This window comes from Fistularia commersonii, chromosome 12, assembly GCF_037954325.1.
Source record: "Fistularia commersonii isolate RoL2024-O1a breed Wild chromosome 12, RoL_Fcom_v1.0, whole genome shotgun sequence".
Taxonomy (NCBI): Eukaryota; Metazoa; Chordata; class Actinopteri; order Syngnathiformes; family Fistulariidae; genus Fistularia; species Fistularia commersonii.
This window is the reverse complement of record NC_141295.1, coordinates 10,654,084-10,666,616: the sequence shown is the minus strand read 5'-3', so window position 1 is coordinate 10,666,616 and position 12,533 is coordinate 10,654,084. Positions and strand designations below refer to the sequence as shown.

The window sequence follows — 12,533 nt, the reverse complement described above, 5'->3', positions numbered from 1 at the left end:
CCTTCTTCACCTCCAACGCTCCCTCTTCTTCCCCTTCCTCCCCTGTCCAGTCTTCCTCCCACAGCAGCAACTGTGTGGTCCTGAATGCGGGGACTTGGTCGTGACTGATCTTTTTTTAGGGTAGAATGCAGCAGTGTGTGTTTTTCGTAGGGGATGTTTGGTCTAATACACTGTACATTCAGAGTTTTGGGAAAAGCATGCTGTGTCTTATGATTGGTCGCCGGCCATGTGAGCGCGTGTGCGTGCCCCCCCTCCCCTTTTTTAATCCAACTGGCTGACTGTCTTTCTACACCTCTAGTTTTATTGTGTCCGTTCATCAGCTGTCCATCCAACATGAATAATGACGCAATCATCTTGCCACCCCTTCCCTTTTCTTGAACTGTGTTTTTGGTCAGAACTGGGGTGGGGCACAAGTTGCGGGTATCGACTCTCTTCCTCTGTGTCCAACTCACAGTGGGAAATATACAACACCTGGGGAACAATGCAAACACGCAAACTGAAAACGTACGATTTAAGACACCTTTTCTGGGTTAGTCATGGAGGGAGAGACCCACACCGAGCCTGAGCTGCGTCCTTGTGAATGCCGTACTGCACCAGATTAGCCAGTTTTGCTGACTGTCTGCTTGTTAATCTTTCGCTCTCTTCTCAGCAGTATTTCTTACAATGTAACCCTTTTAGACTCACTACTAGTCTGCTAGTGTGTAGAGGAAACACCAAGAATTTAATGAGAATTTACCCTTCCTTTTTACCCTGTCCCGCATCCCACTCCTCTGCATCCCCGTTCTATATCCTCCCATCACTTACTCTGCTCCCATCCTTCTCGCTGTCCTCCGTTTTCTCTTTCTGCCTCACCTCTTCCTTACAGGGCGGCTACGCAGCGTATCGCTACGCCCAGCCCGCCGCGGTAGCCACTCCCGCAGCGGCAGCGGCTGCAGCGGCCGCTTACAGTGACAGGTGGGTGGACGCAAATGATGTGAGATGCTTGTTGTTGCAGAAAGTAGGTCTCAAAATCAATGATCATGCATTCCTTCATCGTACAGATGCATTTTTTGCACAATTGACTGATTGCTCTTGTTTCATGCATTGGATTTTCCGACAGCTACGGACGGGTTTATACGGCTGACCCCTACCACGCTGCACTCGCCCCTGCTGCCTATGGTGTTGGAGCCATGGTAAGAAAGTTATTTACAATGGAATTGCCCTTCACAAGAAAAAGAAAAAAACTTCTGCAGTTGTTTTTCCATCTATTCGGCTTGTTCATTTAGTTTTAATGCCTGTGAAATGATTACATGTTGGTTTTAAAGGGCAGATTAAAAACTTTATTTTGACCTATTGGACAGTTTGTTACACTTATAACACCAGTTGTTAAAGTTGAGTAAATAAAGCAAATTCATGTCTGAAGGATGTAGTTCTGCAGAAAGGAAATTTGAGTAGCACATTTTAGAAGGAGTTGGGGTCTCAAAGTTGTATTCTCTGAATTTCCCCTTGCTTCACAGGCTACGCTGTACAGGGGAGGCTACAGTAGATTTGCTCCGTACTAAAGACACTACATTTCCTAGGAGCTCCTCCTTCATTCAGTTACTCCGAAAGAGCTCCCTCTGTTGTCATGGAGGTGAACTGCATCCAGTTTGGAGACGAACTCCCCCCCACCCCCCACCCAACAAAGATATTTCAGATTCCATCCCAGAGCTGTCCCATGTTTTCTTATATATGCTACTACAGAAATAGAGGAATGCTGTATTAAAAACTGATGGATGGCCTTCACATAAAAAAAAAAAAAAGGACGTAAAATGGTCACGTTCCCTATTGCACGGCTGTATTATAGTCTCCCTTGTTATTCCTTCATTAGCCAGCGGCAAAAGACTCGGGATAGAGCCCAGATGTTCTTCCAAAAGCTGTATGTGGACATTTTAACAGCTGTCAACTTTCTATGTGCGAGAATGAGAGGAGGACGGTTTGCCGGGACATTCTCAACATTAAGCAAAAAGACAGGGATATGAAGCAGCAAAGGTGTCCACAAAACACATAACTACTGTAGGAAGGAAGAAAAAGAAGGTGCGTTGGTTGAGCACCGCGAAAACACTCTGAACCCCGAATGACACTCAAACGAAAAAGATCAATTAATGGATTTTATAACTCTGAAGGTGGGTGGATGGTTATGATGGCATTTCCATTCTAACTGTTGTGGTGGAGAAAGACTGAACAAATCAGCCTGGTGAGGCATTGTGACAGATAGTAACTTAAAAAATCCCATCCAGAAGCTGAGGGAGACAGAATTATTAGAGCTGTTCTTTACCTCCAGTTTTCTTAGTATGTGGAAATGGTGAACCTTTAAACTTTAATCGTTATGATATGCAACAAAATTAGTTTAGAGAAAAAGTTACCAAATTATTCTTATTATTGTAATTATCCTCATTATTAGTCTCATTATTGTCTTGGTTTTATTCAACTCAGCTACATGGTAGCCATTGCTGTTATGGGAAATATAGTTTCCGCTAAGAACCTTGGGGTTAAAATGCAATTAGAGCATCTGTATAGTGATCTTTTCACCAAAAAATGCACTCACGTCGACCTTGCAAAGCCAAGGATTTCACATAATTCTGTGTGCGACCGACACTACACCCACAATATCCTCTCGTTTAGCTGATATTAGACTTTGACCCTGACTAAATCGTCCGATCATCACTCCCGACCCCGGGGTTCAAGTATTCGTCCAAACTTCAATGGCAAGATCTTATTTGTTTGGTTTCTCCCCTCATGCTCCATCTTTTATAGAGCAAGTCCAACATTGAATGAGTCTTCCTGAAAAAAAAAAAAAAAAAAGATTTAGTAGGTGATTGTTTTCGAGATGCAGCAATTACTGAGCAAGAGATTCAGTTTTTGATTTAATGGAAAATATTTAAATGCAAAACACCTTACTATTGTGCATATTTCTATACTGTTGGATTCTATATTTCCAAATACTGCTTTTGTCTTCTTTTTTTTGTTTTGTTTTTGTTCCAAAGATTTGTAGAAAGCACATTTTTCTGACATGTTTAAATATATTATCTTTGTTATTATCATCATCATCATAACCTATCCTAGGTAATCCTATTGCTGTGTTGTTTTTTTTTTCTTTTTGTAATTTTTCTTCCCTGATATGTGTCGTCGGAAATATGGTGCAAGATGAATTTCAATATTTCAATTTAGTTCTGTTTTTATTTTGTGTGTGAGCGCATGTGTGTGAGCGTTTGTGTGTGCGAGTATATGTTTTATTTCCCATACCTGCGTAGTTGTACAAGGGTAGAAAAAGGTATTTAACACTACCAGACCTTTTTTGTCCTCACACTAAATCCAGCATTGGAGCTATTGTTTTGTTTTTTAGTTAAATAAAGGATTGGCTTGCTAGCTAGCTAGCTAGCTAGCACGGCATTTCATCGTGCTACTAAATTTCGCATGTTAAGTTGAGGTTCTCCCTTTTTTCCCCGTGTCTATGGTTTATCAAATGACATTTGGAATGAATGAATATCGGTCTTGAGCATTTTTGGTTTTTAAAAACCAATGATATCTTAGTTGCTTGTGTTTTTCAGATCTTTATACGTCTTTTATTTGCAAAGGCAGGCTCCTTACATTTCCGAAAGTGTTATCACTCATTCAAACAGGCTAATATTCCAATGTGGCGGTTGGGGTTAAGAAAAACACTCCGTGTTTTGTATAAAATCAGACAGAAAAGGTTTCTATAACTTATATGATTTCACAACTACAGATGTGTTGTTTTTGTTTGTTTGTTTTTGTTTCTCTCTCTCGATTTATTAAATGTGTTGCTCAAATGTTTTAACAAATTCCTAGAATGTGCTCTAGACAAGGAGGGGAAAGAAAAAAAATGTAACCTAGCCAAAGATGCTAACAGTCTCCAGCACATTTTAGTTCCCAAACTTTTAAAAAGTGCTATGAAATATACATTGATGTGGAGCCACTGAAGGCATGGAAAAACCAGCATGAGAGATACTTATCCAGTTAAGAAATAGTTTTGCATGAATATTGAGTCTTTCATATTTGACATCACAGAGGCAGAGTCCATTCCTCTTCTTGCTCTTCTTCCTCTACTCACCACTGAACTCCATGGAGAACGACACGGCAGCTAGCAGTTTGACGTTAGCATCATGAAGAGCACAGCGCTAGTCGAACTAAAACAAAAAAAATAAAATAAAAGATAAGACAAACAAAATAATGGCTGCCTGACAAAGATCATGAGCTTCATTTTCTTTTCACTGTCTTTTTTGCCACCGTATTACTGTAAAGTATGTGGCTAGTCTTCACAGTTGCTATGGTTTTTCAATGATTATGCCTCTCCTCTGCCATGCCCTATCCTCTTGACTGCCATTATGTTGTTTTTTTGTTGTTTTGTTTTTGTTTTTTTTGTTATTGAATGTCCTGACAAAATGTTTTATATAAAAATGTTTTGTTGCTATCAGGCTTTTCAAGACTCTTTTTATTACTGTCTGTTTCTTTATTGACTGCAAGAGGTTTAGCGTGGCCTACAAGTGGGCAATCCGTTTGAGTCACTTCATCGTGAGCGTATTCACCAGAAGACCGGGATAGGGACTGGAGTAAGTATCATATTTTTGGACTGCGGTGACTCACTGCAATATTTTACATATATTTACATAACGTTACATTACATTTTGAAAACATGGGCGCTCCTAACTCTCAGACGCCCTGACAAGATATCATTGGCATCTGAGACACTTGATAGATCCACCTATTACACAATTGAAAAACCCTAAAGCAAACTATGTTATTGCTGGGATAAGGACCTCACAGTTTTAAAACTCTGTACTTGAATCATCTGTTCGTTATCGTGCACTCGGGGGTCACGGGGGTTTCTAAAGCCTGTCCCAACTGTAACCGGGTGAGAAGCAGGGTTTACCCTTGACTGGTCGCCATCAGTCACTCATTCACACATCTGAGCAATTTAGGGCCTCCAATGAGCCCACCACTGTATTTTGTACTTTGGGAGTAAACTGGATCAATCTCGCAGGATATAACGTGAGGACTCCACATAGTAAGCCCCCCTGTTGGGATTGAACAAGTGGCCTACTTGCTGTAAGTAGTAATCCACTGCATGCCACCCTGATTTATTCTTCTTTTCCTTTCGACTGGTCTTCTCAGGAGTCGCCACAGCCAATCGCCTGCCTCTGTTTACCTCTGCATTCTCTTCCCACACCTGGACAAACGTCACAACCGGTTTCGCTCCATCCATCCAATCTCCTCTTCAGTCTTCCTCTAGGCTTCTGCCTGACAGTTCCAACCTCAGCATCCTTCTACCCAGATCTTCACTATCTCTCCTCTGTAAATGTCAACACCATCTCAGTCTGTCATTATCTCCAAAACATCTAACATGTGCTGTCTCTCTGATGGACTCATTCCAGATCAAGATCTGGCTCGTCTATTGGAATCATTGTCATCATCATTGTCATCATGGAATCATCATTCAATTCATCTAAACAATAAGGTACCACAACTCATTATAAGAAAAAACAAACAAACAGCAGCACCTATTTCAGTGTTGAAAAGCGGGTTAATAAGGATCTGGCATATGGCTGCAGTCATTCGAATGGGATTTTGCTTTTTTTTCCCAGCAGACAAAATGGTCAAAAAAAGAAGAATTATTGACATTCATATTTGTAATATAATAATATCTTAGTTGAAATAGAATAGGAATATATTGTGCAAATGTCACTATGGTGTAATAAACCTAGGATAATAACTATCGTAAGATGATAAGAATTTTTAGAAGGTCATCTCTCAGTTCATTTTTTTATATCAGAAAAAGGGCATGTAGTTATTTTTCATGCTGTAATCTTTTTTTGGCTCTCAAATAATATAATAACACATGGCATGAAATGTGCTCCACACGCATACATGGGGGAAATATTTATTGACAGTTCTACTCAACCGTGATTCCCATTTTCACTGAAAGTGTGCACAAATATACATTTATTTGTCATAAAAATAAAAATATGTATTTTTCATTAGCAGCTGTACATCAAAAAGGAATTTCTGTTTTCAGAGGGGGCAAGATTGAAAAACAATGATCATACCCACTCACGATGGGTCTGGTTAAGTGTTTCATGGATGAGTGTAAAAGTATGAAAAACCGAAGGCGTGTGGGGGTTTAATCGATACAGATTTGGAGTTTGAACCATGGGCATCTCAATAAAGCTGGTATCATTATATAATTATAATATATAACTGTTACGTTGTTATTTGCCAATGTTTTCATATTTTAATCCCCCGATTGTTTCTCCTCAAATCTGTGTGACCCTAATAACAAACAGACATCAGGTCAGGTATGTTAGGTAGGTAGGGGGTTGGGGTTGGGGGTCTGGGATCAGGGGAAATCAATTGCCAGGATGGGTAACATTTGTATTGAAGACATCAGACTGTTTCTAGACAATTCCATATTTCGCCAGGTCACTGAGCTCCATGTCACCGAAGGCTTCCCATGGGCAAACCACGGTGATGTCTGTGCCAAGGCCCTCCATGCCGGGGATGTCGTCTCCGAAACTATAGTACAAATAAACACATACGATCAATCTGACAAGCCAATACTTAAATGTTGGGATGATGAGTCGCAACTTCAAAGTGGAGCGTACCCTTTCTGGCCTGGTTTGGGCGCCTTGCTCTTGAAGGTGCGAGCAGTCCTCTGCTTGAACTTGGGAGGAGCCTTCTTGTCGGCGGGTGCTGCAACTGCTGCGTCTGCCATTGTTATTTGCTGAAAAACAATTCACAGGAATGAGTTCCGGTATGCGAGATCCGCCCTCTGTTCCTCCTCTGACACCCCCGTCGCCTGGATGATATAACCTGATGGTTAGGTCAAATTATAGACCATAGCTTTCATTTAGTCTCTCAAGAGCCTGTTACACAAACAGCTTTTACTATTTTTACACCTTGGCTTAAAGATTATCCTTCGGTTAAGGTAATGACAGTACATCTTGAGAGCAGGATGGAAGTTCACCTAATTCCATAATTAGTCTGAGGGCAGCACACATAAGATGCATTTTAAACCCTGAGTTAAAGGAGATTTTTGAACTGAGCCATTTTAAATCTGTGCTACTCTGATCCCAGTTGATTTCCCAAGAGCGCAGTGGTGCTCTGTTCACCTTCGCCGGACACATCACCAACGGGACACAACCACGGTGACGATCGGTCGTGAGGTTCGGCCATTTAATCTCATTTTGCACGGTTTTTGAAAATTCTGCTTTCAAAATCTGGTTGTCCTCTCTTGCAAGTTTCTAAAGGATAGGTTCACAGTCATCCAAGGCAGAAAACAATAGTCATCCGTCAGGATGAGCCAATGAAACCCTACAATCTTCCTTTTTGCGCAAACACGTACCCAAAATGCACTAGGAGTTAACGCCAGTCGTGATTTGACTGAATAAACTATGTTTATTCACGGTTTATTCCCACAGTTACTCTCATCGTCTGAAGATATGTCTGTTTCTCTTCCTCCCTTCTGATCTACATTTAGGAAAGGGTGATTTCACATTTAAATAGAGAGAATATTTAGATGTTTACCCAACTGAAAGCACCTCTGGTTTCTCCATTAACTTTTTCTTATTCATTTTCTTTTCTGCCTATTTAAATGCTCTTTCATTTAACAGAATCAACTGATGGTACAATTGCAATGCACATGTTTGTGTTTATTTTAATATACATTTGTATATATTTTTTAAATACTGCTGACCTAAATTCCCAAGCAATAGAGGAACAATCATGAAACCCTTGAAAATAATGAGCACAAAATGCCTATTAAAGGGTCAAAAAATTATAGTAAGTGAACATCTAGAAAACAAATTTAGAGTTTCATTTAGGTATATCTTACATTCCTATATAGGTTTGTATCGGTCATTATATTTTAAAGTGGTAAAGACATTTTTGTCTTAGAAAGAAATGAGTGAATTAAATGACTTCTGGAGAAACATCGCGGTAACAGTCAAGGTCCTGTACACGATTAAAATGCATAATTTAAAGTCAAATAAGGAAATTATGATAATTTGAAGTTAAGAAAAACAACCACTTATGTTTTTGGAAAGAAAATGGAAAAAGATGTGAAGTAAAAAAAATCTTCTCCATTACGGCTACTTTTAAGCACACTCTAAATCTTGACTATCGAAGTTCCCAAGGAGCATTTGTGCTATAACTGTTCATCCTTAATGGCAGAACAGACAGCTAGTTAGCGTTGTAGGAAAGAGCTAGAGCTTACCTTCTTCTGCTGGTGCACTGAAGGCTTCTTGCTGAGATCACTCTTGTGAGCTTGTGTCTTTGCATTGCTGCCCTTCTGTCTCCTTATATATCATCCCTGCTAATCCCCCTGAAGATGTAAACATCAATAATAACCCTCCACCCCCCCGGGTTTGTTCTCAGCCCTCTAATTGGCCTGTAATAGATTAGGGGGCTCAAACATCCACTGTCATGCCAGGTGGAGATGCCCGTGACATTACATAATTAAGTACGACTCAAGAAGATCTTCTGTGGAATAACAGAACAATATGCGTCATTGTCCCCTGAATCTATAAATACTTTTATTTATTTTCTGGATGTAAAACGATAGCATTACAGGTAATTTAAAGTATTTGATCGACAGACAGAGCAAATCGCATCTGCCGGCTTTCTTTTGAAAACGGTGCACTGTGACATTTCACTCTCAAGAATTATTTTGACCAAAAAAATCTTCACTCTAACTCATAAGGTTGTCACAACCCCCTCAGCTTTTGGCATCTATTAATTGTTTAGTAACTGATGAAAGAATCACATTGGATATTGAGGTTTTCCATTTGAGGTGCACTCAATTGCCACTCCTTGTCGGTGTGGACTCAGTATTTCGTGTCAAGTTCTAGAACTTATGTCTATATATTTGTTTTCCCTTTTTCTTTCATAGAAGAGCATTACCATTTCAGTGCTGTTGCCGTGTCACCTCAGTTCAAACGGCAACGAGGAGGGGAGGGGACGGGGTGATTAAAAGCTGAAACGCGAAGCGATCTTTATTAGTCACTAAGTGAACAGTCACCGAAATCGAGCCCCATGTGTCTTTGGTCTTACATCACATGTTCCAGATCCAGCTTAAGGCGTCTGTTCTGTACATGCCACCTGCCTGGTGTGTAAATAAGAAGATAAAACTTTTATATACTCTTTATATTTGTATACTTTATTTATAAAGAAGCATTTTCTTTTATTTTTATTTTTTGTTTCAAGTCAATCAGTCAGTCAGTTTTATTGTCACTCTCTCCACATGTTCCAGTCACACAGAGGAATCGAGAAGACTAAAATTAACAAAATAATAATGAAGCGCACAATAAACATTAAACAATAAAGTGCACCCAGATACAATTTAGTAGTTCTGAGGTGATAAGGTGAAAGAGGTTTAAAGGCATAAAAACTGAAATGTATAAATATACTGTATATGTAGAGAAACTAGCATCAGAGGTTTCTTTACAGTTTTGTGCAAACAAGTCAGTACATAATATGCAAAAAAAGCAGAATGATGGAGTGGTGGGTCCTCTAAATATACATATACATGCATATATACATATATATATATATATATACGTGTGTGTGTGTGTGTGTGTGTGTGCGCGCATGCGTGTGTGCATGTGTGTGTGTATGTGTGTGTATATATATATATATATATATATGTGTGTGTGTGTGTGTGTGTGTGTGCAAGCCTTGCTTTCAGTATTTTTCCATGTATATATATATATGTGTGTGTGTGTGTGTATGTGTGTGTGTGTGTGTGTGTGTGTGTGTGTGTGTGCAAGCCTTGCTTTCAGTATTTTTCCATGTGCTGCAATTCACATCTTTTTCTTAAAGCGATGAAATATAAAATTCTTTCAGTTTCAAACAAAACCAGGTATTTAAGCACATGATTTATATCCCATATATCATATTTCATTCTTCATCAGATATTTGGTACATTTTTAAAGATCTTTTTATTGCTGCTTGTCAAGGCTTGTGAGGGCATTGTCATAAAAAGGAGACTTTATATACTTTTAAAAAATAAAATAGCACAAAATAAGACATAGTAACCAACAGTTACTGATAGTATTTATATGTTTATACTGCAATCAATCCCGATGTTAATTCTGTTCGTGTCTTGGTCATTTATTACCATTGAAATAATAAGTACATTTTGGCAGATTTCTTTTGAATCAACTCAGTGGGAATACAAATAACTAACAATCAAGATTCTCAAAACAACCCTCCAGCTCCTTAATTTAGCTCAGTCTGCATATTGATAGATTTATATCTCATTATCCATCTATTTGTAGCCACGCTGGTAAACAGATCAGAGCCAAGTTGGCAGACTGAAGAAATGGCAGAATGTAAGTCTGAGGAGATTAGCAGCTCAGGGCCTTAAAAGGGCCAGATAGATCGAAGGAGGAACGCAACAAGGAGAAAGCCTGCAGTCTCACCAGACACCTTCAGCCTGACGCTGTGAATCCTCAACAAAAAGGTAAGATGATGCTGCAATTTTCAAAGACATCAGAGACTTTAACCATCTTTTACAGGAGTCGGGGCCTTAGGTCAATTGCACGTTTCCCGCGAGTTTCTCACAGCAAGAAGGGGCGAGATAATGGCTCGATTTTACAGAGTGCCTTGACTGAAGGAGCGCTGAAAAGAGATTTCCCGTTTGGTTTGTGTAGCTTGTGCATCACATAGGAATGGAAAGCTCTTTTATGAAGGGATTTGAACTACCTCAGATATTCATGCAGGCAAAAGCAGCTTTGTTTAACAAATTTGACTGATGGAAGCTGAGAAGTGTATTCATCAAATGCTCTGAAAGTGACTCAATTAATTCAATCATTTTTATTTCTTCCTCCATGCCTTTCCTTTTTCAAGCAACTTGAAAAAATGGCAGACGTAGCCGTCGCAGCTCCCGCCGAGAAGAGGGCGCCTCCCAAATTCAAGCAGAGGGCCATGAGGACATTCAAGAGCAAGGCTCCCAAGCCTGGCCAGAAGGGGTAAGAAGCATTCAAATGTACACATAGGGAAGATATGCAGACACCATTTATTGGGATATATTACATCCCCTGGGGGAGGAATATTTTAATTGATTCTCATTCGTGTTTCGTCGTCCCTTCAGATTCGGAGAAGACATCCCCGGGATGGAGGGTCTTGGCAACGACATCACCGTGATCTGCCCATGGGAAGCCTTCGGGGACATGGAGCTCAGCGACCTGGCAAAATATGGAATTGTTTAGTTCTCTTTCCTCTGCCTGCGTCCCTTTGCCACCATCAAACCGCAAATGTGTTGCTACATCCTAACAAACACGCTCTAAGGGACAAGGCAGCCTTTTACGAAGATTACGAAGATCCATGTAGAAATAAAAGCTCTCGCTCCTATTGAATGCACTTTATTTGCCCTCGCCTTTCCATTAACTCTTTTCTATCATTGCTGACTCCTTCTCCTTCTATTCCCCTCCTTCTCTTTTACCTGCCAAATATTTCTCTCTCCTCTGGGGTTGTTGCCAGGTCTGGTCCCAGGTTGGTCCATATATCGGTTATAATCAATCAAGAGTTCAATTTATATGTGAGAGGGTTTGAACCAACACCTCCTCTCCTCAAAGCTGCCTGTTCAGCCTGCACAGATGTCTATTTTATTATTAACAACAAACCAGATTTTATTTTTTGGGGACTGTTCACAAATCATCATTGTCTGATTTGTCGGTAGAAAAATGGAATTATAAATTCAGAAACAATAAAAGGTTAATATTTTACACAAATCATGTTTTGGGTTATTGTTTTTATAATATAGAACTGCACTCTGAATATTCATTCAATTAATATTCTGTAATATATTCCTCAAACCATCAATATTTTTGAGGTCCAATATTAGCAATTTATTAAAATGTTCATGTTATATTCAGTTTTCTTAATTCAACAGTGAAAAAGGAAATATATCCAATATCCTAGAACGTAAAATGATACAGTACAGCTCAAGTTTTGGTGAGTTAAGATATAAAATGAAGCATATAATGAATGAATGAATGAATGAATGAAGGAACACCTTTATTGTCATTGCTCGGAAAGCAAAATTAGCACACATTCACTTACATTAAAGATATGGGAAAAAATGTTTTAAATTTGAATATCTAAATCAAATGTATATATTAAAACTAATTTAAAATTGCAAGGAAAAAAAAGTCAAATGCCCTACAATGAAGCATGCAAATCACTTTCTTTAAACATACATCATAATTTCTACTACTTACATTGCATCATGAAGAAACTAGTTTGGAAATGTATTCAAAAAATTTCCCTGATTATTACATGTTTCTTTCCCTTTAAAAAAAAAAGGAAAAAACGGTCTTTTCTAATTGTCGAGTCCTTGTTTTCTTTGACTTTTTGGATCATGAAACCAGCTCTGTGATTCTTTCATGTTGTTTGCAAATTGTGGTCACATTCTGGGCGACACGTGCACGTGGCTTCACTCAAACAATCCGGTGATTCGCGTTGATCCGCCAGGATATATAAGGGCTGTGGGCACCTTT

At 39.3% G+C, this 12,533-nt stretch overlaps 3 protein-coding genes across 6 annotated transcripts in view; 2 read left to right on the top strand and 1 right to left on the bottom strand.

Moving 5' to 3' along the window:
- The window catches only part of rbfox2 (RNA binding fox-1 homolog 2), a 35,204-nt gene extending 30,754 nt beyond the window's left edge, over positions 1–4,450 (top strand). For all 4 annotated transcript variants that reach the window (XR_015106953.1, XM_086156995.1, XM_086156994.1 and 1 more), the window contains 3 exons: positions 866–954; positions 1,100–1,172; positions 1,497–4,450. Coding sequence is in view for 3 of the 4 variants with exons in the window: in XM_086156995.1 (XP_086013121.1) it covers positions 866–954; positions 1,100–1,172; positions 1,497–1,541 (207 nt within the window). In the remaining variant the exon portion in view is untranslated. The remainder of the gene's footprint in view (positions 1–865; positions 955–1,099; positions 1,173–1,496) is intronic.
- Positions 4,451–5,903: 1,453 nt separating this feature from the next.
- On the bottom strand, positions 5,904–8,362 carry LOC147228773 (retinal cone rhodopsin-sensitive cGMP 3',5'-cyclic phosphodiesterase subunit gamma-like). The gene is made up of 3 exons (XM_086156992.1): positions 8,249–8,362; positions 6,639–6,757; positions 5,904–6,549 (listed from the first exon to the last, which is right to left on the bottom strand). The coding sequence occupies exons 2-3, from the start codon at positions 6,746–6,748 to the stop codon at positions 6,432–6,434; spliced, it is 228 nt and encodes a 75-aa protein (XP_086013118.1). The 5' UTR covers positions 6,749–6,757; positions 8,249–8,362; the 3' UTR covers positions 5,904–6,431.
- Positions 8,363–10,339: 1,977 nt separating this feature from the next.
- On the top strand, positions 10,340–11,385 carry LOC147228772 (retinal cone rhodopsin-sensitive cGMP 3',5'-cyclic phosphodiesterase subunit gamma-like). Its single transcript, XM_086156991.1, has 3 exons — positions 10,340–10,495; positions 10,882–11,003; positions 11,126–11,385. The coding sequence occupies exons 2-3, from the start codon at positions 10,894–10,896 to the stop codon at positions 11,241–11,243; spliced, it is 228 nt and encodes a 75-aa protein (XP_086013117.1). The 5' UTR covers positions 10,340–10,495; positions 10,882–10,893; the 3' UTR covers positions 11,244–11,385.
- Positions 11,386–12,533: the final 1,148 nt, after the last annotated feature.